The following is a 23922-nucleotide window of genomic DNA, read 5'->3' as shown; positions in this document are numbered from 1 at the left end:
GTCACACCCCTGGTGGATATAGTCATAAAATCTGCCTCAAGCTTGTTAACTGCATGCACAGCTGGTTCACTGTTACTAGTTGTAACACACGTAAAACATGTAATTACCATCATCAAGCAGAAGTTCAGTAAACATTCACTTCATTTTGGGTCTGGTTTAATACAGGGAGGAGAAAGATTTTTTTTTTTTCCTTTTAACTTATGAAGGCAAACAATAATTTGCCATGACAATTATTGAGGGTACAAATTTCCCGTATTTATATGTATTGTTGGGGATGTATCTCCTGTTCTCTTGTGACATTATGCCCATGTCCCTCTCTCCCACCACAAGCTTTCATAAATAATCATTGAGAATACAGAAATAACAGGAAATAATAATTATTAGAATAATAATTGATACTTTATTAATTCCCTTGGGGAAATTCTTTGTGAACAGGCCATCCACTTGAGGTGCCAAGTTTTTCGGAGTTCAGTGTCTTGTCCACGGACAATTCGGCATGTGGCCAGGAATCAAGGTGGAACTGGGAATTGACTAACTGAAATAACCACAATGATCTAACTACCAATAATAAAAGCAAGCATTCCAAAACAGAGTGATTCAATGTTAAAATATAACAATATAATTTTATTCTTTGTGTGTTAGTATAATATATTAGAAATAGATCCTTCTTCTTCTCTTTCGGCTTTTCCCATCAGGGGTCGCCACAGCGAATCATCCTTCTCCACCTAACTCTATCATGGGCATCTTCTACCCTAACACCAGCCAACCTCATGTCCTCTGTTAACACATCCATATATCTCCTCCTTGGTCGTCCTCTTGTCCTCCTGCCTGGCAGCTCCATCTCCAACATCCTTCTACCAATATATTCACTATCCCTCCTCTGAACATGTGCAAACCATCTCAGTCTGGCCTCTCTGACTTTGTTGCTAACACAGACAACGTGAGCCGTCCCTCTGATGTACTCGTTCCTTATTCTGTCTAACCTGGTCACTCCTAAGGAGAACCTCAACATCTTCATCTCTGCTACCTCCATCTCAGCCTCTTGTCTCTTTCTCACTGCTACCGTCTCTAACCCATAGAGCAGAGCTGGTCTCACCACTGTCTTGTACACCTTTCCTTTGAGTCTTGCTGACACTCTTCTGTCACACAACACTCCTGACACTTTCCTCCACCCGCTCCAACCTGCCTGCACTCGCCTCTTCACCTCTTTTCCACCCTCTCCATCAGACTTAACTGTTGACCCTAAGTACTTAAACTCCTGTACCTTCTTCACCTCAGCCCCCTGTAACCTAACGCGTCATACGCCTTCTCTAAATCTACAAAGACACAATGCAGCTCCTTCTGACCATCTCTACTTTTCCATCAACATTCTCAAAGCAAAAATGGCATCAGTGGTGCTCTTACGGGGCATGAAACCATACTGCTCCACCTTCTTCCTAAGCCTGGCTTCCACTACTCTTTCCCACAGCTTCATTGTGTGGCTCATCAGCTTTATTCCTCTGTAGATGCTGCAGTTCTGCGTGTCACCCTTGTTCTTAAAGATCGGAACCAGAACGCTTCTCCTCCATTCCTCAGGCATCTTCTCACTCTCTAGAATCCTTTTGAACAAACTGGTTAGAAACTCCACTGCTGTCTCTCCTAAGCACTTCCACACCTCCACAGGTATGTCATCAGGACCAACAGCCTTTCCACTCTTCATCCTTTTCAGAGCCTTCCTCACCTCATCCTTTCCAAACTCTGCTATTTCCTGCTCCACAACATCCACATCTTCCTCCCTTCTTTCCCTGTCATTTTCCTCATTCATCAGATCCTCAAAATACTCCTTCCATCTTTTCTGCACACTCTCCTGGGTTGTTAGCACCTTTCCATCTCTGTCCTTAATCACCCTTACCTGTTGCACATCCTTCCCATCTCTGTCTCTCTGTCTGGCTAGCCTGTACAAGTCCTTCTCCCCTTCCTTTGTGTCTAACCTGTCATACAGCTCATCGTAAGCTTTCCGTTTGGCCTTTGCCACCTCCCTCTTCACTCTACGCTGCACTTCCTTGTACTCCTGTCTACTTTCCTCAGTCCTTTCTACATCCCACTTCCTTTTAGCCAACCTCTTCCTCTGGACGCATTCCTGTACTTCCTCATTCCACCACCAAGTGTCTTTACCTTCTTTCCTCCTTCCAGATGACACACCTAGCACCTTCCTACCTGTTTCCCTGATAATCTCTGCTGTAGTTTCCCAGTCATCTGGAAGCTCATCGTGACCCAGAACCTGTCTCAACTTCTGCCTGAATTCCTCACAAGTTTCTTCATTCTTTAGCTTCCACCACTTGGTCTTCTTTTCTGTCTTCCCTCTCTTCTTCTTCCTGACCTCCAGAGTCATCTTGCACACCACCATGCGGTGCTGTCTGGCTACACTCTCTCCTACCACCACTTTGCAATCACTAACCTCTCTCAAATGACCTCGTCTACATAGGATATAGTCCACCTGTGTACTCCTACCTCCACTTCTGTATGTCACTCTATGTTCCTCTCGCTTCTGGAAGTAAGTGTTGACTACAGCCATTTCCATCCTCTTAGCAAAGTCCACCACCATCTGTCCTTCCAGATTCCTTTCCTTTACACCAAACCTGCCCATCACCTCCTCATCACCTCTGTTGCCCTCACCAACATGCCCATTAAAGTCTGCTCCAACAACAACTCTCTCTCCTCTGGGGATACTCTCTATGACCTCATCAAACTCACTCCAGAATCTCTATGCTCTTGCCTCAAATTTCCACCGGCACCCTGTAGGTTAACAGCATCGGTGGCGGTCATTGTTAACCCGGGCCTCGACTGATCCGGTATGAAAGTCTTGTGGATGATTCGCATGGTTATTTTGGCATTTTTACGCCGGATGCCCTTCCTGACGCAACCCTCTCTATTTATCCGGGCTTGGGACCGGCACAGAAATCACTGGCTTGCAACCGCTGTGGCTAGATTAATATATTAGAAATAGATGAGCAGGAAAATTATTTTTTGCCTAGAGTGGCAGAGGTGCATGTACTGGCCTTTTATGTAAAACAAATTGTAAAACTGTATAAAAAGTGTCTAGGACCCACGTGCATGTTCATAGTCATAGACTTACAACAATTATCACAGGGGCTCTGCAAAACATTTACAGCTCTATACAATGCTATAATCCATACTTTACATAGTATATTTATAATTAAGAGCAGCTGAATACAAAAGGAAACATTTTTTTCTTTACATGTTACAAACCACAATAACAAATATTAACAATTTTCTTCACAATTGTATGTAAACCATGAAAATCCACTCACAAAAACTAAACTGTTACCACCTAGTGGCCAAAACAAAGAAGTGCATGTGGTTGGGTGACGGGATATAAATAACAAATGAAAACAAAATTGAAAGAAACATACCTGCAGAAGACAATAAAACAAATTGTTTTCTGGCCTGTCCTGCACATCTGACCCCTATATGTACAAAAATAAAGTTTCCAGTGAGAATTCAATGAAAACTCTACACAGCTACACAGTAACTTTACGACACACCACATGGCGGCTGCTGCTAAAGAGTAAAACAAAAACGGCTATAAAACTTATACTGGCGGTCAAAACTCAACAAAAATGGCTCAATGTCATAGTAACTTTAAAAGCAAGAGTTATACAGTCGAACAACATAAACAACTTGTTCTATAAAGAAATTAGCTAAATAGCGCCACCTGCGTTCCTACGCACCACTTGCCCTCAGCGATGCCTAGCGGCAGTGTGAGGGGAGGGGGACGAGACACAGAGACTCCAGAGGTACGGAACCTCAGGAGGAACATAAAAGGCGAAGTGCAGCAATACAGATCCCCAGGAGGGACAAACAAAGTGCAAATAAAAACTGCTCAATAACATAAAATTCACAAATACTAAATTAAATTTTCATAATAATAAATAAAATTCACAACATCATTAAATATAATAATTATAAAATAAAGTGAATTTTCTAATCTGTTACACTAACTGCAGGGAATCATTACTTAAACATATGGTATTGCGTGGCCTTGGTTCACTCAAAGAACAGAGGTTACAGTGTAAGCAGACTGTTACATTTGTTGTGTCCTTTCAGGAACCTTTGACCCAGTTTGTAAACTTAAATTTAATCTGAAGAAGAAGTTCCAGTGTGTGTTTGAGGGGATCGCTAAAGCAGGAAACCCAACCCTTCTGAACCAGATCTACACAGAGCTCTACATCACAGAGGGAGGGACTGGAGAGGTCAATGATGAACATGAGGTCAGACAGATTGAAACAGCATCCAGGAAACCAGACAGACCAGAAACAACCATCAGACAAGAAGACATCTTTAAAACTGTACCTGGAAGAGAGGAACCAATCAGAACAGTGATGACAAAGGGAGTGGCTGGCATTGGAAAAACAGTCTTAACACAAAAGTTCACTCTGGACTGGGCTGAAGACAAAGCCAACCAGGACATACAGTTCACATTTCCATTGACCTTCAGAGAGCTGAATGTGCTGAAAGAGAAAAAGTTCAGCTTGGTAGAACTTGTTCATCACTTCTTTACTGAAACCAAAGAAGCAGGAATCTGCAGGTTTGAACAGTTCCAGGTTGTGTTCATCTTGGACGGTCTGGATGAGTGTCGACTTCCTCTGGACTTCAGCAACAATCAGGTCCTGACTGATGTTACAGAGTCCACCTCAGTGGATGTGCTGCTGACAAACCTGATCAGGGGGAACCTGCTTCCCTCTGCTCGCCTCTGGATAACCACACGACCTGCAGCAGCCAATCAGATCCCTCCTCAGTGTGTTGACATGGTGACAGAGGTCAGAGGGTTCACTGACCCACAGAAGGAGGAGTACTTCAGGAAGAGGTTCAGAGATGAGGAGCAGGCCAGAAGAATCATCTCCCACATCAAGACATCACGAAGCCTCCACATCATGTGTCACATCCCAGTCTTCTGCTGGATCACTGCTACAGTTCTGGAGGATGTGTTGAAAACCAGAGAGGGAGGAGAGCTGCCCAAGACCCTGACTGAGATGTACATCCACTTCCTGGTGGTTCAGTCCAAAGTGAAGAACATCAAATATGATGGAGGAGCTGAGAGAGATCCACACTGGAGTCCAGAGAGCAGGGAGATGATCGAGTCTCTGGGAAAACTGGCTTTTGAGCAGCTGCAGAAAGGAAACCTGATCTTCTATGAGTCCGACCTGACAGAGTGTGGCATCGATATCAGAGCAGCCTCAGTGTACTCAGGAGTGTTCACACAGATCTTTAAAGAGGAGAGAGGACTGTACCAGGACAAGGTGTTCTGCTTCGTCCATCTGAGTGTTCAAGAGTTTCTGGCTGCTCTTCATGTCCATCTGACCTTCATCAACTCTGGAGTCAATCTGCTGTCTGAACAACAATCAACAACCCTGAAGTCCGAAATAAGACTAAAAAAAGATAAAGATACAGTGATAGACATGTACCAGAGTGCTGTGGACAAGGCCTTACAGAGTCCAAATGGACACCTGGACTTGTTCCTCCGTTTTCTTGTTGGTCTTTCAATGCAGAACAATCAGACTCTTCTACGAGGTCTGCAGACAACAAGAGGATGTCATTTAAAGAGCAATCGGGAAACAGTCCAGTACATCAAGAAGAAGATAAGTGAAAATCTTTCTGCAGAGAAAAGCGTCAACCTGTTCCACTGTCTGAATGAACTGAATGATGGTTCTCTAGTGAAGGAGATCCAACAGTACCTGAGATCAGGAAGTCTCTCCACAGATAAACTCTCTCCTGCTCAATGGTCAGCTGTTGCCTTTGTTTTACTGTCATCTGAAAATAATTTGGACGTGTTTGACCTGAAGAAATTCTCTGCTTCAGAGGAGACTCTTCTGAGACTGCTGCCAGTGGTCAAAGCCTCCAACAAAGCTGTGTAAGTACTTAAAGACATACAGTAGTTTTATCTCAACAGTGTTATTTGTTAAAAAGTGACAAATTAACTGTGATGAGAAGTTAATCTTGTGACTGGATAGTGTAGTGGTAACATCTCTGCCTATCTTCAGTAGTGGCCCTTTGGCAAGACCTCCTTATGCGTACCCTGCCTTTGTCTTGTAAGTCACTTTGGATTAAAGTGTAAAATCTCATGAACTAAATGAGTTTTATTTCCTTGTAAAGTGAGGCCAACAGTCATGCAGAGTGCCGGAGAAATCTGCAGAGTGAACCAAACAAACACATCGTCCTGTCCCTGTCCACTTCTTGTTAGTCCTTACATGGGCATGATTGACTCTCTACTCTCTCTCCTAATCACCTGACCAGCTTCACATGTGTTCTCCCTCTGTTTACTCACCTGTGCACCAGCCTCCCTTTATAAGCTCCTTTCAGTCAACACCATGTTGCCAGATCGTCCGTTTTCCAGCCATTCAGCCTTGTTCCCTGCCCTTGTTCCCAGCCTTGTTCCCTGCCCTCGTTCCCTGCACTTGTTATACCCTGGACCTTGTCCTCGACCTTGTGAGTTCTGCCAACCCAGTTTTACGGCCTCTGCTGTCTGACTGTCGAATCTTTCGGACGTCAGCTTTTTTGAGGAGTTTCCTGCCCTTTTGACTGCGTCTTTTTTGTTCTTGTTTTTTTACTCTCTAGTTTTTGTTGTTACTTTTTTTTGTTCTCACTTTGTTTTTGTGCTTGTTTTTAGACTTTTAGACCATTTAGACTCCACTGGGATATGGCTGTGGGGAGACAGCGATCTTTGACATGACAATAGAGCGTAAAGATAATCTAGGTACATGGGTCACAGTCAACATAGGTTCAAAGCAAAACATATAGGCTAAAGGACTTTGTTCACAGAACATCAAGGTTTCTACCACAGTAATGTTAACTCTATGTGGTTACATGTTTTAAATAAGCAGAATTAGAGTGACATTTATGCAGAACAGCAAGATACAAAAACACTCGTCTCTAATAGTCTCTAAGCTTTTATTACAATGGTAATAAATAATACATGAAGAAAGAATAACACACTATGTGTTTTCTCGCTTTCTCTCCAGACTGAGTAGCTGTAACCTCTCAGAGAGAAGCTGTGAAGCTCTGTCCTCAATTCCCAGTTCCCAGTCCTCTTTTCTGAAAGAAGTGGAACTTAGTAACAACGACCTGCAGGATTCAGGAGTGAACCTGCTGTGTGCTGGACTAAAGTGTTCCCACTGGAAACTGGAAACTCTCAGGTGAGATTAAATTTGTCTCAGTTGATGTGAGACACCTTAACTATAACTGTAAACGAATTGTTCTTATGTCAGGATTTATCAATGTCAGAATGTTTCAATGAGTAATTTCAGTTTGACAGTAAATTGACTACTTTTTCCATACAGAATTCAAATTACTGGGTATCTTTTTTTTGTTATTGAATAATTATTAACTTTCTGTTTATTTTGCCCTCAGAATAAATGTTTGTAACCTCTCAGAGAGAAGCTGTGAAAGTTTGTCCTCACTTCTCAGCTTCCAGTTCTCTTGTCTGAGAGAACTGGATTTGAGTAACAACGACCTCAAGGATTCAGGAGTGAAGCTGCTATTTGATGGACTGGGGAATCCTCACTGTAAACTGGAAACTCTCAGGTCAAATTTTACCCATTTATCTCATGGCCATTTAAATTCTTAGTCATATAAATAGCTAAACACTTAGATGGTTTCTCTACTTAAGTTAATTTCATACTTTACTTTAGTCAGGTTTTAGAAAAAAATCATCTGCCTGATCAAATGACAAACATTTAATATCTGATTTACATTACTTCAAAATTACATGATTTTTTAGTGGTTGACTTTCACACTTATTTCAGAACCAGATTTTAGCATAGTAGTTATTTTTTGATTAGGGTGGCAGTGGTGGTGTTGGAGTGGTAACTCATCAACTCTAGGGTCGGCAGTTTGTGAGCTGACTCCTGCTGGCCAGTGAACCCCACAAAAAACAAACAACAACAACGATAACGACAAAAAAAAAAAAAAAAAAAAACAGGCCACATGAGGCAGGGTTCTATCAGGAATGGCATTAATGTGTGGCCCATGAGCTGCTGCAGCAACCATGACCAGGGCAGAAAATAATTTTTTTTCAATGAACATTTTCTTTCCGTGCCATTGATTTAGTGATGATCACTCAGTCTCAACTAGGATTCACTTTCCAGCAGTGCTTTCTAGCAATTTAAAGTAACAGACATAATTTACAGTACGAAAAAACAATGTGCTTTGTATTACTATCAATTCAGCTACAACAGACAAAAGCAACTTTGTCAAACCAAAGCCAGGTAATATTAGTGTAGGAGCCATTTTGCCCTTTTGAGGCATTGGTGTTTTAACCATTTTGGCTTGCATAGTTTCGTTTTTCGATTTGCTCTTGAACCACCAAGCCATGTCTGTTATTTGTAAGTTGTTGTAGTATACATATTATGTATGTTATGTATGTCGTTATGGACTATCGATGTCAAAGACTGGACACTTTGTATTTCATGTTCAGCCATCATGAAGGCATATAGGAATATATTATCCCTATGGTAAGGAAGATCCTCAGTTCAGCACCAAATACATAACATCAAAGACAGGACACTTTGTATATCATGTTCAATAAATGAAGCTAGGGCAAGCACCAAACTAGGACAGGAGATCTACTGAAGTAGTAAGGGTTGTTTGAAATTTGTTTGTTAGTTTCAGAGGTAGCAACGTAGCCTGTTTGTCAGTCTGTTTCAATAAGTGTTAAGAACTGTAGTTAGAGAGTTTTGGTCTATTGTTGGTGGTAGTTTCAGCTTAGTAATCAGAGCATTCACACCTTTGACCTAACAAAGGCACACAAAAATTAGTTTGGTTTCTACCAAGGGGCGGGTTCAGCTGTAGCTAATTAAGACCATAGATAAGGCACCGCAAGACGCAAGTTTTCCAACTTTATTTGCTCTTTTTTCTTTCTCTTCACTTTAATCCTTTCCACTTCAGAAAGCCTTTCTGTCTCTTTTCTTTCAATGTGTTTTCAGCAGATTCCAGTTCTCCTCGGCAGATGCAGGACATGGCGTTCTCCGAGAGGACGATGCATTTCCCACCTGTAGTCCCGCACCCAGAACACCTGTCAGTCGGCGGTGAACAAGGCTGATTTCATTCCAGCTTTTTATACACACTCAGCCGTTCAGCTGCTTGCACTTACAGAGACCTGGATTACACTGCAAAACACAGGCCACCCCAGCTGCGCTCTCCACCGGCTTTGCTTTTTCCCCACACTCCTCGCCGATTACGTTGGGGGGGTTGGCACTCCTTTCATCGTCTTAGGAGATCTCAACATCCACCTGGACAAACCGCAGGCGACTGACGTGCTCGCTCTTCTGAACACGTTTGACCTGAGACTAGTCTCCACTCCTCCAACCAACAAAGCTGGCAACAACCTGGACCTTGTTCTGATCCGGAACTGCACTGTGGATGACATCTCTGTCACTCCTCTGCATTTGTCGGATCACTTCTTCATTCAGCTCACAGTCTTCATCTCTAGACCATCAGCCTAGCAATATGCTTTCATTCTGCCTGGATAGTCTGTGCTTGACATCTACTAGACCTGCTTGTCCTTCAGCTTCCAACTCGTGGCTCACTGACCAGATCCGTGAACAGCGCACGGTGCTCAGGAGTGCTGAGAGGAAGTGGCACAAATCCAAGTCTCAACCTGCTCTAACTGATTATCAGGATTTGCCTCAATCTTTCTCTCACAGTGTCACCAGGGCGAAGACTGAATACTACCAGGACAAGCTCAGCAACACCACAGACACCAGAAAGCTGTTCTCAACTTTCAAGTCTCTACTCTATCCACCCCCACCTCCAACACCCACCTGTCTCACAGCTGACGACTTCACCTCCTTTTTTACCAACAAGGTGGCAGCCATCAGCTCTCTCCTCCTGACAATGACATTCTGCTTACTAAACCCGACGATGCATCTCACTTCAGGTTTTCAACCCTGTCAGAGGACGATGTATCCACCCTCCTCCTCTCCAATCGCCCGACCACCTGCTCTCTGGATCCGATCCCCTCTACTCTTCTTCAAGCTATCGCACCAACACTAATACCAGCCATTACACAGATCATCAACACCTCTCTCACAACAGGCACCTTTCCCACCTCGTTCAAGCAGGCCCAGATTACTCCACTGTTTTGAAGAAGCCTTCTCTGGATCCCTCCCTTGTGGAGAACTACAGACCGGTCTCTCTTCTTTCATTCCTGGCCAAGACTCTGGAACGTGCAGCCTTCAATCAACTCTCTGACTTTCTTTCCCGGAACAACCTCCTTGATGTCAATCAGTCTGGCTTCAAGAGTGGTCACTCCACAGAAACAGCACTTCTGACTGTTGTGGAATCCCTACGGGTGGCTAAAGCTGCAGGTAACTCTTCTGTCCTCACTCTATTAGACCTATCAGCACAATTTGACACTGTGAACCATCAGATTCCTATGACTGCACTCTCGGACCTGGTCATCTCTGGATCAGATCTAGCCTGGCTTTGGTCATACTTGTCCGAACGAACCTTCAAGGTATCCTGGCAGGAGCATGAGTCTGACTCTCATAACCTCTCCACTAGTGTACTGCAAGGCTCAATCCTCTGTCCTCTTCTTTTTTCAATCTATACTTCTTCTCTAGGCTCTATCATCCATTCACATGGCTTCTCCTATCACTGATGCGGATGACACACAGCTCTTCCTGTCCTTTCCGCTGGATGACTCTACTGTCTCGTCTCGCATCTCTGCCTGTCTCTCTGACATCTCTGCTTGGATGAGAGAAAGACACCTTCAACTTAACATTCCCAAGACTGAAGTTCTAGTCTTCCCTGCCAGACCTTCAACTCAACACAACATCAACATTGGATCTGCGATGATTGTCCCCGCTAAGAGTCTCTAGGTCAGAAAGATCAGACCCTACCTGACGGAGTACACGACCCAACTCATTGTACAGGCACTGATCATATCTCATCTCGACTACTGCAATGCACTGCTGATGGGGTTACCGGCATCCACGACCAAACCCCTCCAGATGATCCAAAATGCGGCAGCACGCCTCATTTTTAATCAACCAAAAAGGTCTCATGTCACACCGCTCTTCAGATCTTTGCACTGGCTTCCTGTGGCTGCAAGGATCAAGTTCAAAGCTCTGTCTCTTGCCTACAGTGGTCAACTCTACAGCTCCATCTTATCTCAACTCAATCATTCAGGTCTACATCCCCTCCCGCCCACTGCGCTTGGCAAGTGAACGACTTCTGGTCGTACCAGCACCACACAGTAGACACCAAGGAAAACAGTTTAGCTCAGTGATCCCATGATGGTGGAATGAGCTGCAGAACTCTGCACGCTCAGCCACCTCACTTTAATATTTAAAAACTGCTGAAAACAGAACTCTTCCGCATCTTCCTTTGCAAAAAAACTAAACAAAAAAACCCCCCTCTTTTCTACACTTTTATTCTCACATCTCTTGAAACAGAAACACTTCTTTAATAGCTCTTTGCTTTAATGTTTTTTCTCCTTGACTTAGATTTAGTTTGTTTGCCTTATTCCTCACTTGTAAGTCGCCTTGGATAAAAGTGTCTGCTAAATGACTAAATGTAAATGTTGTGCGTCCCAGTCCCAGATCCAAGATCATACAGTTCTGTTCTGGTTACCAGGGTTACAAGGTTCATCAGTCACTAGGTTCAATAAGGTGATTAGCAGTAGCAACTCTTCTCTCAGAGCTATCAGACCTCCAGTCCACAATTAATCCACGACCACACAGCTTGTAAAACAAGTAAACTATATTTAGAAAACTTTTCTTTGTTTTGGTCTTAAAGAAAATGTTCCGTCCTTTTTATTTACACATATCTATCCATCTATCTATCTATCTATCTATCTATCTATCTATCTATCTAGATTTCTTCTATAGATTACCCATACATAGTTCACAACTGTCTGCAATGTGATCATATGTGTTTGCGAAAAAGATAAAAATAAATACTAACAAAAATTGTATTACAGTAAAATAAAATTAATACAAAATAAAAACATACCTACAGTGTAACTTGCATTGGACTGTTACCTTTCTCATATTTTCATTACAATATGAAACACTTAACAAGTTACAGCTTCACTTAAAACATGTAACTGAGCCAGATAAATATAATCTTAACCACATTTTTACAAAAATACATTACATAAACATTATCAAGCAATATACCATGACATACCTGTAGTTTCACACGGGATAAAAAGGCAAAATGGATCATGTGCTGTGGGCAATCTGCTTGTATGTGCTCCGTCTGGAGAGACAGCACCATTAGAGTTAGCTAGCTAGCTTAAGCTAAAGCTTGGACATTTCAAGCTAAAACACACACAAAATGGTTCACAAGTCAACAAAATCTCGGCGAAAACAATCAACAAACCACTACTATCAGCCTCATAGTGCTGGTAAAACTTTTATATACACTTTTAATAAAGTTAAAGCACGTTACCTCTCCTTCACGCTTCTCTACCCATAATCCCTTGCATTTACTACCGAATGTATGTGCAACATTTTACCAGCAGGTGGCGAATTGCCCCTTTAACACTTTAACTATGTTACATATATATATGTATAAAGTTAAATAAAAAATTAGGATTGGAGAATTATATTCAGATATGGCCGACCAACAGTGAGCATGTGGAGCAGATGGAGACAGTGTTTGCAGGGAATGGCGGTTGGCAACAGTGTAATGAGTCCAGGAAAGTGATAACAGTTTGCATAAGTATGATGGGTGAAACAGTCCAAATCCAAATGCAGATTATGATGACAATGATAGAACCAAAGTACAGTAAAGTCCAACAGGCCAATATCTGAGGTCAAGGGTAATCCAGGTCATACATAGTTGGGTAGTTCAGAGATAAGTCCGGCAGGCAAAATTCACAATTGAAAAGACAGTCCAGGTCAAAACACTTGGGAGGTCCAAATAGTCCGATCAGGGAAGGGAACAAACAAAAGAGAGAACAAGTCAGGCGAAAACACTCACTGTAGCTGAGGGGTAGGCTGAAGACGGGTTCAGGTAAGGCAGGTCTGGTGAGTGGAATCATGCAGGGACAGGGCAGAAGGAGTACAGGTCCAGGAAGGGGGATCAGACAGAGACAGGATCAGGTTCAGTACTGTGAGTAGGGAAAGGAGGATGAGGAGAACGCAGATCAGGAGGGATAAACTCACGGCACCAGAGGGTAGGCAGAGTCTCTATAATCAAAATGGCGGTCCAAGTTAAATGCTGGATAGTTATTCAGGGGTTGAGCTTAGACTATCTGGCAGGGGAGAAAGGTGAGCAGGTCTGTATATGTAGTCTGGGGGAAACCAGGTGCAATCAATCATGTGAGTGAGGGTAATTAGGCTAGGAGGAGGAAACAGGAAGTTGTGAGATCTAAGCAAAAAAATAAACATTAATTTCTGCTCAAAGAGGTTCCTTTAATTTAGTCCTACCGCCCTTTTGGAACAGCTTAATATCCAGAAGTCAAGAAAAGACTGCATCCACAAGCTGCTATGACAGTCCAGCCCGATGATGAGGAAAACAGAGGAAATGTCCCTTAAAATAAAACAAGCCTGCACACCAGTGTACAGAACAAATAGTCCAAACCACTTTGTTTAAATGTCCATCATATTTACATGACAAATACATTTATTTAAATTAAATCATACATAACAATAAACATCTTGAAAACTGTCACTCTCTTTCCCACCACAGGTTCACAGTAAACATTTTTTAAATAATGCTTATGTGACATAATGTCACCAGGACCAGTCAGTCAATGCAAAATAGTATACAGTACTCTGATTAGCAATATAAAACATATAGGTTATTGTCCTGTATCTGACAGTCACGATAGCATATAGATGTTATCATACTTAGAACAGCTAAAATCAAAAATCAATGCTGTGAACAGTATTTGCCTCCTTCCTAGTATTATATGTTTGCATATTTGTCACACTTGAATAAAATCATAACTAATCCAACTAATTTTAATATTACACAAAGAGAACCTGTCAGGGCCTATGTGAAAAAAGTAATTTTTAATTAATTGCCCCCTAAACCTATTAGCTGGTTTTGCCACCTCGAAGCAACGACTCATGCCACAGCATCTCATCAAATTTAAAGTACCCATATTAAGCCCATTTTTTGGCTTAAGAAACAGGTCCTGGAAGTGCCCAAAATGTGCCTGTACCCGGTCATGATGAAAAACCAGGGTAGTTTATAGATAGCATCCAGTCTGAAAGGACAGAGTGCATTTCTAATGTGGATTTACATGTTCCACATGCAACCTAGAGTTATTCAAATGTACCAAAATTACCAAAAAGTGGATTTTTGCACAATATAGTGTTACAGTTCCTCCTTTTGATCCCCGTTCTGTAGGTTTTGTTTTTGTTTGTCACCTGGTCACTCACTCCCCTGTCACTCCCTGTGACAAGGAGGGATGAGTTGTGGTTGCTGAACAGAGCATAGCAGGGTCGTAGTAAATCTGGTGAGTTTAGAGCAGGAATCCGGGGCAGGTGAATAAAGGGCAGGAGAGCTGAGCAGAGGTGAGTCAAGGAGAAGTATAACAGGGTGTGGTCTGAGAAACGATCACGAAGATGCTGTGAAGTAGAAACAAAAACTATTAAAAAGCAATGTTAAACAATCCAGTTCAGTATTCTTACAGTGGAAATCCAATAATTATCAGAATGATTATTATTGGATATCAGAAATTTAGTTTTTATTTATTTATGACCATTTTATCTTACCGACATGATTGTACATTGTACAACGAAATTAAAGTGCAATAAATTTATTCAGATTCTTCTGACATACAGTGACAAACAAAGTAACGACATAAAGAGACCCGACATATGGTGACAAACAAAGTAACAAACAAAGTGTGAACAAAGTGACAACAAAGACCACTGCACTAAAGCAGGGAAATATACTAGTGTACAGAACGAACATACAAAGTAACAACAAAAGTCAAAGCGCTAATATCAAATAAAATACTAACTAACAAGAAATACAAAATACTGAGCAGAAGATCACTGCAAAAGGCAGGCTAAATACTAACAAACATACAAACCAAACAATACAAAGTAACAAAGGAAAATGACGCGCTAAAGCGTGCAGAATACAAACTAACACAGACTAACAAGAAATGCAAAGTAACAAAGAAAAATCACTGCAACGAGGCAGGCAACCCACTCACGATCAGAAGAGGGGCAAACAAAGTCCAACGAATGAAGTCCAAAGTAATCCAGTCAACGAACAAACTAATGTATGCTATAAAATCCAGTATGGAATCCAGTGTAATCCTGGGTAAAGAAAACCAACAAACCAGCACTGAATGGAAGACTAAGGGGAGCTTATAAAGCAACAGGGACTAACAAGTGAAACAAATCCATAATTAGTGAGCCGGCTAGTTGAGGAAGAGGAAGTCCAAATATCGGTAAACAGGAAGTGTGTGGATGGAGAGGTGAGACCAGGTGACAAAATAAAATCAAAACCAACAGAACGGGGATGAAGGGAGGAACTGTAACATCTACCTTGGTGTCATTTGAATTGGGTCTAACAAAATCTCTTACAGATTTGGTACAATATAAATAAACGGACTTAAATTGAATTAATGCGACATGTTTTGTGTGCCTGTAGGTTGTCAGGTTGTCTGATGACAAAGGAAGGCTGTGCTACTCTGTCCTCAGCTCTTAACTATGATCTTTCCCATCTGAAAGAGCTGGACCTCAGCTACAATCATCTAGGAGACTCAGGATTGAAGCTGTTGTCTGCTAGACTGGAACATCTACAGGTATCTTTCAGGTATGGAGAGACCTGGGCCTGAAGCAAGAACCAGGTGTAACAACAGATTAATTCTAATGTGGAGCAGTCAAGCAATTTTAAGAATTTGTGGCATGTATTAATGTTCTCCTACTTTTCAACATGTTGCGTAAAGAAAACAATTTCTCTATTGATGCAAATTGCAGGACACACTTTAGTTCAACATGCTCCTATGGTCAAATTATCTATCTTTTTTAGGGGGTGGTACCATCATAATTATCCATCAGTTTTTTTTAAACTTCTGTTGAACCACAACTAAAAATCAATGTCTGATTTTCATGAGTAAATTTTTAGTAACTTTTATTAATTGTTATTTTGTCATTTTCCACCAACAATTCTGTAAACATCAGTATACGAGCTAACAATTGTGAGATGTAACATCGATATTTGATTCTGACAGAAAATTTTATGCTCTGACCCCCCTCCTCTTTTCAGGGTGGAGCCTGGTGGAGTCCGATGGTTGAGGCCAGGTCTGAGGAAGTGTAAGTGTGATTTAATGAGACTGATGAAAACAAAGCAGCAACATTCAACGATCTTCAAACTGTCATATCACTCCTTCAAATCCCTGATGTCATGAGTCCTCATCACACTGATGATAGATTAATAACTGCAGCTGGATTGTGTCTTGTTCTCTCCATCAGATTTCTGTCAACTCACCATCGACACAAACACAGTGAACAGAAAACTACGACTGTCTGACAACAACAGGAAGGTGGAAGACCAAAGATTCCTGTTTCAGTTATATTCTCGTCATCCAGACAGATTTAGATGGTATAAACATCTGCTGTGTAGTAATGGTCTGACTGGTCGCTGTTACTGGGAGGTCGAGTGGAGAGGAGAGGTTGATATAGCAGTAAGTTACAGAGGAATCAGCAGGAAAGGAAAGGGACTTGACTGCTGCTTTGGAGGAAATAATCAGTCCTGGAGTCTGTACTGCTCAGATAATCATGGTTACTCTGTCTGGCACAATGACAGAGAAACAGTCATCTCCTCCTCTGTCTCTTACAGAGTATCAGTCTATGTGGACTGTCCTGCTGGGACTCTGTCCTTCTACAGAGTCTCCTCTGACAAACTGATCCACCTCCACACCTTCGACACCACATTCACTGAACCTCTTTATGCTGGGTTTGGGTTTGGCCGAAGGCCTAACTCTTTGCTGACTCCTGAGAATTCTGCATTGGAATTTTCCCATCATCCCTCACTGTCTCTGTGTTCTCTGTAGGAAGCAGTTTCTTCCTGTAAGAGAAACCTTCTCGCCTGTGATCAGATAACTGGTAGTTTCGTGACGTGCACCCTTCAGGTTCAACTAGCTCAGACCTGTAATGAACATATAATACCTTTTATATGTCCATGTCCTGTACACCGCCACTTACTTCTCATCATGATGAGACATTTCTTTTAAACTGTGCAGGGCTGATAGGACTGATAGCAGTTGAATGTAAATTAGTTTGTTGCAATAGGACTATAGGTTGAAACGTTCAATTTGGCTAATGCTAACTGTTCTGATCCGAAACACAATGGACCAGCTGTTGTTTGGAAAATGCCTTACAGTTTGGGCTGATGGTAAATATGAAATTAGTTATTATTGAGCTAGTTAGTCTCTGCTACCGGAACTGAGCTTGATTCATTTTCAGAAGAAGAAAGATTATTCCAATGAGCCACGACTCAAATCACCTGGTGGTCTTGATGCTGGGGCTGATGGGTGTACAGATTGTTTCCAGTGTTTTTATGTCTAACTTTTTTTTATGTCTAAGTTTTTTCCTTCATTTTAAAAATCAAGTATAGCTGTTTCTTTTTCTGAAGTGTCAGAGCCTAGCTCAAAGCTGGACAAACAGAGGGAGACCACACATGAATAATACGTACATCTATTTATCTAGATAAATAGATACTTTGAAGTTCTTCTCCATAGCTTGCACCTCACTTATAAGTTGCTTTGGTTAAAAGCATCTGATAAATGTAAAGATAGATTAATGAATACAAAAAACAAACAACAAAACGCATTGGCCAATTGAATGCGAGTTAAGCCATCCTACATGACTTCACTTAGCCAATCGATTCTGTGGATCACAGGTAGTAAAATTAGCGACTCAACAGTAGACGAGACAAAGTTCGAGGTTGGAAAGAATTAATAAAGAAAGAGGCGATAACAGATAGGAGAGAGATACAGACGAGGGAGAGGTTCCTTTAATTTAGTCCTACCGCCCTTTTGGAACAGCTTAATATCCAGAAGTCAAGAAAAGACTGCATCCACAAGCTGCTATGACAGTCCAGCCCGATGATGAGGAAAACAGAGGAAATGTCCCTTAAAATAAAACAAGCCTGCACACCAGTGTACAGAACAAATAGTCCAAACCACTTTGTTTAAATGTCCATCATATTTACATGACAAATACATTTATTTAAATTAAATCATACATAACAATAAACATCTTGAAAACTGTCACTCTCTTTCCCACCACAGGTTCACAGTAAACATTTTTTAAATAATGCTTATGTGACATAATGTCACCAGGACCAGTCAGTCAATGCAAAATAGTATACAGTACTCTGATTAGCAATATAAAACATATAGGTTATTGTCCTGTATCTGACAGTCACGATAGCATATAGATGTTATCATACTTAGAACAGCTAAAATCAAAAATCAATGCTGTGAACAGTATTTGCCTCCTTCCTAGTATTATATGTTTGCATATTTGTCACACTTGAATAAAATCATAACTAATCCAACTAATTTTAATATTACACAAAGAGAACCTGTCAGGGCCTATGTGAAAAAAGTAATTTTTAATTAATTGCCCCCTAAACCTATTAGCTGGTTTTGCCACCTCGAAGCAACGACTCATGCCACAGCATCTCATCAAATTTAAAGTACCCATATTAAGCCCATTTTTTGGCTTAAGAAACAGGTCCTGGAAGTGCCCAAAATGTGCCTGTACCCGGTCATGATGAAAAACCAGGGTAGTTTATAGATAGCATCCAGTCTGAAAGGACAGAGTGCATTTCTAATGTGGATTTACATGTTCCACATGCAACCTAGAGTTATTCAAATGTACCAAAATTACCAAAAAGTGGATTTTTGCACAATATAGTGTTACAGTTCCTCCTTTTGATCCCCGTTCTGTAGGTTTTGTTTTTGTTTGTCACCTGGTCACTCACTCCCCTGTCACTCCCTGTGACAAGGAGGGATGAGTTGTGGTTGCTGAACAGAGCATAGCAGGGTCGTAGTAAATCTGGTGAGTTTAGAGCAGGAATCCGGGGCAGGTGAATAAAGGGCAGGAGAGCTGAGCAGAGGTGAGTCAAGGAGAAGTATAACAGGGTGTGGTCTGAGAAACGATCACGAAGATGCTGTGAAGTAGAAACAAAAAACTATTAAAAAGCAATGTTAAACAATCCAGTTCAGTATTCTTACAGTGGAAATCCAATAATTATCAGAATGATTATTATTGGATATCAGAAATTTAGTTTTTATTTATTTATGACCATTTTATCTTACCGACATGATTGTACATTGTACAACGAAATTAAAGTGCAATAAATTTATTCAGATTCTTCTGACATACAGTGACAAACAAAGTAACGACATAAAGAGACCCGACATATGGTGACAAACAAAGTAACAACAAAGTGTGAACAAAGTGACAACAAAGACCACTGCACTAAAGCAGGGAAATATACTAGTGTACAGAACGAACATACAAAGTAACAACAAAAGTCAAAGCGCTAATATCAAATAAAATACTAACTAACAAGAAATACAAAATACTGAGCAGAAGATCACTGCAAAAGGCAGGCTAAATACTAACAAACATACAAACCAAACAATACAAAGTAACAAAGGAAAATGACGCGCTAAAGCGTGCAGAATACAAACTAACACAGACTAACAAGAAATGCAAAGTAACAAAGAAAAATCACTGCAACGAGGCAGGCAACCCACTCACGATCAGAAGAGGGGCAAACAAAGTCCAACGAATGAAGTCCAAAGTAATCCAGTCAACGAACAAACTAATGTATGCTATAAAATCCAGTATGGAATCCAGTGTAATCCTGGGTAAAGAAAACCAACAAACCAGCACTGAATGGAAGACTAAGGGGAGCTTATAAAGCAACAGGGACTAACAAGTGAAACAAATCCATAATTAGTGAGCCGGCTAGTTGAGGAAGAGGAAGTCCAAATATCGGTAAACAGGAAGTGTGTGGATGGAGAGGTGAGACCAGGTGACAAAATAAAATCAAAACCAACAGAACGGGGATGAAGGGAGGAACTGTAACATCTACCTTGGTGTCATTTGAATTGGGTCTAACAAAATCTCTTACAGATTTGGTACAATATAAATAAACGGACTTAAATTGAATTAATGCGACATGTTTTGTGTGCCTGTAGGTTGTCAGGTTGTCTGATGACAAAGGAAGGCTGTGCTACTCTGTCCTCAGCTCTTAACTATGATCTTTCCCATCTGAAAGAGCTGGACCTCAGCTACAATCATCTAGGAGACTCAGGATTGAAGCTGTTGTCTGCTAGACTGGAACATCTACAGGTATCTTTCAGGTATGGAGAGACCTGGGCCTGAAGCAAGAACCAGGTGTAACAACAGATTAATTCTAATGTGGAGCAGTCAAGCAATTTTAAGAATTTGTGGCATGTATTAATGTTCTCCTACTTTTCAACATGTTGCGTAAAGAAAACAATTTCTCTATTGATGCAAATTGCAGGACACACTTTAGTTCAACATGCTCCTATGGTCAAATTATCTATCTTTTTTAGGGGGTGGTACCATCATAATTATCCATCAGTTTTTTTTAAACTTCTGTTGAACCACAACTAAAAATCAATGTCTGATTTTCATGAGTAAATTTTTAGTAACTTTTTATTAATTGTTATTTTGTCATTTTCCACCAACAATTCTGTAAACATCAGTATACGAGCTAACAATTGTGAGATGTAACATCGATATTTGATTCTGACAGAAAATTTTATGCTCTGACCCCCCTCCTCTTTTCAGGGTGGAGCCTGGTGGAGTCCGATGGTTGAGGCCAGGTCTGAGGAAGTGTAAGTGTGATTTAATGAGACTGATGAAAACAAAGCAGCAACATTCAACGATCTTCAAACTGTCATATCACTCCTTCAAATCCCTGATGTCATGAGTCCTCATCACACTGATGATAGATTAATAACTGCAGCTGGATTGTGTCTTGTTCTCTCCATCAGATTTCTGTCAACTCACCATCGACACAAACACAGTGAACAGAAAACTACGACTGTCTGACAACAACAGGAAGGTGGAAGACCAAAGATTCCTGTTTCAGTTATATTCTCGTCATCCAGACAGATTTAGATGGTATAAACATCTGCTGTGTAGTAATGGTCTGACTGGTCGCTGTTACTGGGAGGTCGAGTGGAGAGGAGAGGTTGATATAGCAGTAAGTTACAGAGGAATCAGCAGGAAAGGAAAGGGACTTGACTGCTGCTTTGGAGGAAATAATCAGTCCTGGAGTCTGTACTGCTCAGATAATCATGGTTACTCTGTCTGGCACAATGACAGAGAAACAGTCATCTCCTCCTCTGTCTCTTACAGAGTATCAGTCTATGTGGACTGTCCTGCTGGGACTCTGTCCTTCTACAGAGTCTCCTCTGACAAACTGATCCACCTCCACACCTTCGACACCACATTCACTGAACCTCTTTATGCTGGGTTTGGGTTTGGCCGAAGGCCTAACTCTTTGCTGACTCCTGAGAATTCTGCATTGGAATTTTCCCATCATCCCTCACTGTCTCTGTGTTCTCTGTAGGAAGCAGTTTCTTCCTGTAAGAGAAACCTTCTCGCCTGTGATCAGATAACTGGTAGTTTCGTGACGTGCACCCTTCAGGTTCAACTAGCTCAGACCTGTAATGAACATATAATACCTTTTATATGTCCATGTCCTGTACACCGCCACTTACTTCTCATCATGATGAGACATTTCTTTTAAACTGTGCAGGGCTGATAGGACTGATAGCAGTTGAATGTAAATTAGTTTGTTGCAATAGGACTATAGGTTGAAACGTTCAATTTGGCTAATGCTAACTGTTCTGATCCGAAACACAATGGACCAGCTGTTGTTTGGAAAATGCCTTACAGTTTGGGCTGATGGTAAATATGAAATTAGTTATTATTGAGCTAGTTAGTCTCTGCTACCGGAACTGAGCTTGATTCATTTTCAGAAGAAGAAAGATTATTCCAATGAGCCACGACTCAAATCACCTGGTGGTCTTGATGCTGGGGCTGATGGGTGTACAGATTAGATTGTTTCCAGTGTTTTTTATGTCTAACTTTTTTTTATGTCTAAGTTTTTTCCTTCATTTTAAAAATCAAGTATAGCTGTTTCTTTTTCTGAAGTGTCAGAGCCTAGCTCAAAGCTGGACAAACAGAGGGAGACCACACATGAATAATACGTACATCTATTTATCTAGATAAATAGATACTTTGAAGTTCTTCTCCATAGCTTGCACCTCACTTATAAGTTGCTTTGGTTAAAAGCATCTGATAAATGTAAAGATAGATTAATGAATACAAAAAACAAACAACAAAACCAATCAGAGTGGAAGACAGAGAGAGAGAGACTAGCTGACTGCCACCAGCATCTCACCCCAACGACACGACTCCCCAACAGGCTCCTGCAAAGAGAAAGGCCTGTAAGGGCAGAGGACCGTCACACAAGGAAAGTGTTGTATGATTTTAGATTCAGACTAATTGAAACAACAGGAAAAGCAAGACTGGAACAGTGTTATCTGTAAGGTCCTACATCAGGGGTCACTAACAGGTGGACCGCGGTCCGGATCCGGACCCAGAAGCTGTCCCATATGGACCCGGAGCTACAGACCAAACCAAACGTTTTGATTCCAAATCTAGCGGGGCACCTTAATTTTAAACAGTGCAGCTATTGCGATCTTTACGGTAGTTATTTAGTGGACGTGAGAACGCATTGGCCAATTGAATGCGAGTTAAGCCATCCTACATGACTTCACTTAGCCAATCGATTCTGTGGATCACAGGTAGTAAAATTAGCGACTCAACAGTAGACGAGACAAAGTTCGAGGTTGGAAAGAATTAATAAAGAAAGAGGCGATAACAGATAGGAGAGAGATACAGACGAGGGAGAGATACAGACGACAGAGAGGGAGAGATACAGACGACAGAGAGGAGAGAGATACAGACGAGGGAGAGATACAGACGACAGAGAGGGAGAGATACAGACGACAGAGAGGAGAGAGATACAGACGACAGAGAGGAGAGATACAGACGAGGGAGAGATACAGACGACAGAGAGGAGAGATACAGACGAGGGAGAGATACAGACGACAGAGAGGAGAGATACAGACGACAGAGAGGAGAGAGACAGACGACAGAGAGGAGAGAGATACAGACGACAGAGAGGAGAGAGATACAGACGACAGAGAGGAGAGAGATACAGACGACAGAGAGGAGAGATACAGACGAGGGAGAGATACAGACGAGAGAGAGGAGAGATACAGACGACAGAGAGGAGAGAGATACAGACGACAGAGAGGAGAGAGATACAGACGACAGAGAGGAGAGATACAGACGACAGAGAGGAGAGAGATACAGACGACAGAGAGGAGAGAGATACAGACGACAGAGGAGAGATACAGACGACAGAGAGGAGAGAGATACAGACGAGGGAGAGATACAGACGACAGAGAGGGAGAGATACAGACGACAGAGAGGAGAGAGATACAGACGAGGGAGAGATACAGACGAGAGGAACAGACGAAGAGAGGGAGAGATACAGACGACAGAGAGGAGAGAGATACAGACGAGGGAGAGATACAGACGACAGAGGGAGAGATACAGACGACAGAGAGGAGAGAGATACAGACGACAGAGAGGAGAGATACAGACGAGGGAGAGATACAGACGAGAGAGAGGAGAGATACAGACGACAGAGAGGAGAGGATCAGACGACAGAGAGGGAGAGATACAGACGACAGAGAGGAGAGTACAGACGACAGGAGGAGAGAGATACAGACGACAGAGAGGAGAGAGATACAGACGACAGAGAGGAGAGAGATACAGACGAGGGAGAGATACAGACGACAGAGGAGAGATACAG

General features: G+C 41.7%; 1 protein-coding gene across 1 annotated transcript in view; it reads left to right on the top strand.

The window, feature by feature from the left end:
* LOC113150609 (NLR family CARD domain-containing protein 3-like) overlaps positions 1–21600 on the top strand; it is a 28418-nt gene extending 6818 nt beyond the window's left edge. The window contains exons 5-11 of the mRNA XM_026343182.1: positions 4108–5911; positions 7020–7193; positions 7408–7581; positions 15625–15789; positions 20195–20359; positions 20814–20860; positions 21020–21600. Of these exons, the coding sequence (XP_026198967.1) occupies positions 4108–5911; positions 7020–7193; positions 7408–7581; positions 15625–15789; positions 20195–20359; positions 20814–20860; positions 21020–21600 (3110 nt within the window). The remainder of the gene's footprint in view (positions 1–4107; positions 5912–7019; positions 7194–7407; positions 7582–15624; positions 15790–20194; positions 20360–20813; positions 20861–21019) is intronic.
* The last annotated feature ends 2322 nt before the right edge of the window (positions 21601–23922 follow it).

Source organism: Anabas testudineus, chromosome 9 (genome assembly GCF_900324465.2).
Source record: "Anabas testudineus chromosome 9, fAnaTes1.2, whole genome shotgun sequence".
In the NCBI taxonomy this organism is placed as follows: domain Eukaryota; kingdom Metazoa; phylum Chordata; class Actinopteri; order Anabantiformes; family Anabantidae; genus Anabas; species Anabas testudineus.
The sequence above is the reverse complement of the archived record's forward strand: the minus strand, read 5'-3'. Positions and strand labels throughout refer to the sequence as shown.